The sequence below is a fragment of the Salvelinus sp. IW2-2015 genome, linkage group LG27 (assembly GCF_002910315.2).
Source record: "Salvelinus sp. IW2-2015 linkage group LG27, ASM291031v2, whole genome shotgun sequence".
Classification (NCBI taxonomy): Eukaryota; Metazoa; Chordata; class Actinopteri; order Salmoniformes; family Salmonidae; genus Salvelinus; species Salvelinus sp. IW2-2015.
The window spans coordinates 11634721-11640816 of NC_036867.1; the positions used below are offsets into that span (position 1 = coordinate 11634721).

Genomic DNA, 6096 nt, shown 5'->3' on the forward strand with positions numbered 1-6096 from the left:
AGTTGGTGGATAAATAAAGACAGTTCACTCAGGCCGTTTACAATTGAAATAAATGTGTCAGTTCCGGTCTACTTAACTGGGTGTGTCTCCCATAGACACCAATGAAATAGCAGCTGGGTCTGGTTTACTTAGTTCAGGGATGTGCAACTTTGATGGGGGTTGCAGTGGCTCACAGGTCTACCTACCCACATCCAGACCCACACATGCAGTCAGAGCTAGCCCTAGCCTTTTGGGGGCCCTAAGTGAAATATGATTTAGTTAATTGACTTTCATTGAACCAGAAAAAAACAGTGTGTGTGCTGTCTCGCTTCCTCTTCCGTCTCTGGCTACAACCAGAGTTTCTAAACTTATCTTTGCTAAAACTCCAAGCCACATGTGTCAAAACTCATTCCACAGAATGACGAATGTCTCCTGGTTTTCGACCCTCCCGTGTACTTGGTTGATGAATTAAGGTCACTAATTAGTAAGGAACTCCCCTCACCTGGTTGTCTAGGTCTTAATTGAAAGGAAAAAAGACAACCCAGTASACACTAGGCCCTCCATGGAATTAGTTTGACACCCCTGCTCTAAGCCCAGACAGAGAGGGAGAGGCGAAGCATGAGGGTTTACTCCGCCAAAAATCTGTCCACGTTAAGCAGATCATTAATTATTAAGCAAGTGAGACGTTTTGTATGGGGGGAAACGAGCGAGTGTCAAATTTAGTCAAGATAAAAATGAATTGCTATTTTGAAACGTGAGGCTTATTTGATCTAATAGAAGTTTCTTGTTTCGAATTTACTGATATAAGTGTGATGCACGTGACCCCGCGACTTTGAGAAAAACACTTTATATTAGAGTTGTCCCTGTTGAAATTCGAGATGGACTATGCATATTCATGAGTATAGCATAGCGTCTCACTCTTCATTGAGTACAGGTGGTTGACAACACTCATCGAATATTCAAAAAAGTATTCAAATAGATGAGTAGGCAGGAGCGTAGTGAATGGAAAAATGGCAATCTTTGTGGTCATTCTTCACATAAATAAACACAAAATTGAAGAAAATCATGGTAACAATAATTACTTCTAATACACAAGATGCATGTCCTTGAACCGATTATATTTTAAATCGCACCCATAAGAATATATACAGTGGGGCAAGAAAGTATTTAGTCAGCCACCAATTGTGCAAGTTCTCCCACTTAAAAAGATGAGAGAGGCCTGTAATTTTCATCATAGGTACACTTCAACTATGACAGACAAAATGAGAAAAAAAATCCAGAAAAATCACATTGTAGGCATTTTAAGGAATTTATTTGCAAATGATGTGGAAAATAGGATTGGTCAAAACAAAAGTTTATCTCAATACTTTGATATACCTTTGTTGGCCAATGACAGAGGTCAAACTTTTCTGGTAAGTCTTCACAAGGTTTCACACACTGTTGCTGGTTATTTTGGCCATTCCGCCATTTGCAGATCTCCCTAGAAGGCATGATGTTTTGGGGCGTGTGGGTGAGCAACAACGGACTTTCAACTCCCTCCAAAGAGTTTCTATGGAGTTGAGATCTACAGACTGGCTAGGGCCACTCCAGGACCTTGAAATGCTTCTTACGAAAAGCCACTCCTTCGTTGCCGGGAGTTGTTTGGGATCATTGTGCATGCTGAAACAGACCCAGCCACGTTTCATCTCAATCCCCTGCGATGGAAGGAGGTTTTCACTCAAAAGCTCAAACGATACAGGGCCCCATCATTCTGTCCTTTACACGGATCAGTCGTCCTGGTCCCTTTGCAGAAAAAACAGCTCCCAAAGCATGATGTCCAACCCCCAGGCTTCACAGTAGGGATGGTGTTCTTTGGATGCAAACTCAGCATTCTTGTCCCGCCCAAAAACACGAACGAAGTTGAATTTTTTACCAAAAATTAATATTTTGTTTCATCTGACCATATACATTCTCCCAATCTCTTCTGGATCATCCAATGCTCGCCTAGCAAAACTTCAGACGGGCCTGGAACAATGTACGGGGCTTAAGCAGCGGGACACGGTCTGGCACTGCAGGGATTGAAGTCCCTGGCGGGCGTAGTGTGTACTATGGTAGGCCTTGTACTTTGGTCCCAGCTCTACTGGCAGTCATTCACTAGGCCCCCCGTGTGTTCTGGGAATTTTGCTCACGTTCTTTGATCATTATTGACCCCCGGGTGAGATCTTGCGTGGAGCCCCCAGATCGAGGAGATTATCACGTGGCTTGTAGTCTCCATTTCCTAATCAATTCTCCCAACAGTTGATTCTTCAAAACCAAGCTGCTAACCTATTGGCAGATTTCAGTCTTCCCAGCCTGAGTGCAGGTCTAACAATTTTGCTCTCTGGTCCTTTGACAGCTCTTTGTCTTGGCCATAGTGGAGTTTGGGAGTGTGACTGTTTGAGGTTGTGGACAGGGTCTTTTATACTGAAACAGTTCAAACAGTTTGCCATAATACAGTTAACGAGTGGAGGACAGAGGAGCCTCTTAAAGAAGAAGTTTACAGGTCTGTGAGAGCAGAAATCTTCTTGTGTGTAGGTGGACAAATACTTATGTCCACCATAATTTGCAAGATTGAATTGATTAAAAAATTCGCTACAATGTTGATTTTCTGGATTTTTTTTTCTCATTTGTTCTGTCATAGTTGAAGGTACCTATGATGAAAATTACAGCCTCTCTCATCTTTTAAGTGGAGAACTTGCACAATTGGTGGCTGACTAAATACTTTTTTGCCCCACGGTATATGGATAATCAGTTACTAAGTGCAGCCTTCAATTTGAGTTACTCAATGAGGGGGCAGCACTGAGCTTGCCAGCAACGTCACTTCCTAGAATATCTTAAACTGAGCATTGTATGTCTCCATGAGACGCCATCTTAACTGACTTCATTTGGCTTCAATGCGCTTTTCAGTCTTCACATAGGAATGAATGGTTTCACGTGATCAATGGCTTTGTCCATTCACATACAGTCATTTCTCTGAGCAGAGGAACACAACCCACAATATAGCAATCCGGTCTCTGACAGAACAGTCGATGAGGTGGCATGTAACCATTGGTTGATGCATGCAACATCTAAGGAGGGGAACACATCCAAAGACTCATCACAGAGAGCATGAAACAAACTGTATTATAAGGACAGAAGGTTGAACATTAAGGTTGTCTTCCCTGTGCAGTCTATAAATTACATCGACCAATGGGCGAATTCCTACCGTTTAACGCTGGGTTCATTCATAGCTGAAAAGTGTCCCAGCTGTCCATAAAAATTACAGGGCACTAAACTATAGTTCTTAATACTGGTGCCGAGCTAGTGCGTTGCAGCTAAATGCTGTATGACGTGTTCATAGAATGTTTAGTCCCCTATCGACTGAGGTGAATGAAGCTCCAAATAGCATTTTACAGTTTAGCAATTGTGTAGAAATGCAGTAAATGAGCTTCAACTTTGAAACATGAGCACTTTACAGTGAGTAACATTTCCCCTTTTACACTAATGATATTTATGTATGCCTTTATATAGGCCAATAAACGTATTGAATAGGTACAGTAAAATGTGATTCCATAAACAGACCCATGTTCACAAAAATATATATACACTTTTTGAACATCAATTTTATTCTGTAATTTGCATGTGTTTATTTGTTACCAAACTAATTATTTTGCTGATACAGAGGCAAATATTGGTCCCTATTCCATATCTTTCCATAAGGGCAGGTGTGCACGGTCTGAACCCTGCTGACATTATCCTCTCTTGCATGGAATTCATAGTAGCCTAGCCAGCATTATAAATCGTTACAACTATCTCAAGTTATTCAGCTGAGATTACAGGACTTTCTAATATGACCTCATTCCTAATATAGGAATATGTTAAAAATACTGCTGCCGTTATGGGACACAGAAGTGACAGTGGTCATAACATTTTAGACCATGTTATTCAAAGAGTTTAGATACTTCAAAAGGTACAAGTCCACATCTTTTTCTCAAATATCTTCCGAGACCTTTTCAAACACCTTGTGTATACAGTAAATCTTTAAACACATTTAAACGATACATAATACTGCAGTCTTAATGCAGTTAATAGTTTTAGTGTTAGTCTTGCAATACAAACATTTTATGAGGTGTTTGAAGATTTGTCACAGCAGTTTCCCTTGCCTGCAACATATTGAAGCATGAAGTCAATGCACAGTTACTTTTTGGGGATTAAATAACTGTTTTTGACTGACACCGTGAAGATTAATCAGACAGTAGAATTACACTGTACTTATCTTTGGAGTGGTAGTGTTGATTATTTAAAAATATATGTGCATTGATTCGTGTCATATAAAATACCATTGCTTCRTAAGGACACTTTCATTTCGCCTTCATTTAAGTTATAACTTCAARGTAGATGGACAGATTGCATATAACTAGCTAGCTAACAGTTTATAAACACTTGTTAATACTGAAGATGGAGTTTGGGGTGGAAGATACTGGCACTGGATAGATCAAATCCAATTGGTGTCTCACTAAGCATGGACAAAATGTTTGTTCATKTTAAATGCAAGCTCAAAAATATGATCACTGCTCCATGGAATAGGTCTCATCTGTGTAAGACAGATACGTCCAATACAATGCTATAACCRTAATCTTCCAGCTACACCCTGTTCCAGTTCCTACAAATGCCCTTTTGTGTGCASACTGACCTTCCTGCCAAGCACTGAAGCACCTGATCCTACTGAACTTCAATTTAACTGCAGAAAAGAGAATTTAGGAATGTCASATCTAGTCACAAGTGTACACAGTAAACAGAATAGCAAGGACTAGGGCTACTAAGTTTCACTGGTACTGTGGATCGCTGGTCTAAGGTAAGTCTCTAATCCTAGCACTCCTCTCGATCAAAACCAAATCACACCACATGGTATGTTATGAGCATCCAACTGCCTTTGGATAAGTAGATCAAATATAGCAGCCACATATTGACAACACTTTTGTAGGGAACCTAGACATCAATGCCAAATCAGGAGAACAGAACCAGCTGGATTTGAACTATCTCCAGTTCCACCCCCTGCCCTATCCGAGAATGTYGCATGCTTGAGGACAGTAGGACCGATTGTAAGTAGCGTTAGTTTGTCCAGGAGTGAGCAGGAGCACCCTCGGTCCCTTTCAGGCACTCTGCTCTCTCGCCACTCTCTCTCTCGCTCAATGGCAGATAGCCAGCAGGAGACGTTTGAAGTCCCCACCACACTCAGATTTGATGGCATCCTTCAGGGACATGTCATACTTCTCCAGGTACATGTCTTTAACGGTCTCCAGATCATACTGTTGAACAGAATACACATATCTCTTTAGCTGACATTTGTCTGCTTTTAGATTCCAAGTCAAGTAGTCTAGAAGGGGCATTTTCTTAATGATTACACAATTCCCTGAGCCATGTAAACTCAGCAAAGAAAGAAACGTCCCTTTTTCAGGACCCTGTCATCCAAAGATAATTAGTAAAAATCTAAATAACTTTACAGATCTTCATTGTAAAGGGTTTAAACACTGTTTCCCATGCTTGTTCAATGAACCATAAACAATTAATGAACATGCACCTGTGGAAAGGTCATTAAGACACTAACAGCTTACAGACGGTAGGCAATTAAGGTCACAGTTATGAAAAACTGTCAACTGTGTTTATTTTCAGCAAACTAACATGTGAAATATTTGTATGAACATAAGATTCAACAACTGAGACATTAAACTGAAACAAGTTCCCACAGACATGTGACTAACAGAAATGGAATGGAATAATAGAACGAAGGGGGGGGTCAAATCAAAATTAACAGTCGGTATCTGGTGTGGCACCAGCTGCATAAGTACTGCAGTGCATCTCCTCCTCATGACTGCACAGAATTTGCAAGTTCTTGCTGTGAGATGTTACCTGCTCTTCACCAAGGTACCTGCAAGTTCGCGACATTTCTGGGGGGAATGGCCCTAGCCTTACCCTCCGATCCAACAGGTCCCAAATGTGCTCAATGGGATCCGGGCTCTTTGCTGGCCATGGCAGAACACTGACAATTCCTGTCTTGGCGAAATCACGCACAGAACGAGCAGTATGGCTGGTGGCATTGTCATGCTGGAGGGTCATGTC

At 41.2% G+C, this 6096-nt stretch overlaps 1 protein-coding gene across 2 annotated transcripts in view; it reads right to left on the reverse strand.

Annotated features, from left to right (window-relative positions):
- Positions 1–4704: 4704 nt before the first annotated feature.
- Positions 4705–6096, reverse strand: part of LOC111953256 (annexin A13) — a 7222-nt gene continuing 5830 nt past the window's right edge. For both annotated transcript variants that reach the window (XM_023972411.2, XM_023972410.2), the window contains exon 11: positions 4705–5285. In XM_023972411.2, the coding sequence (XP_023828179.1) occupies positions 5166–5285 (120 nt within the window). In that variant the 3' untranslated portion in view covers positions 4705–5165. The remainder of the gene's footprint in view (positions 5286–6096) is intronic.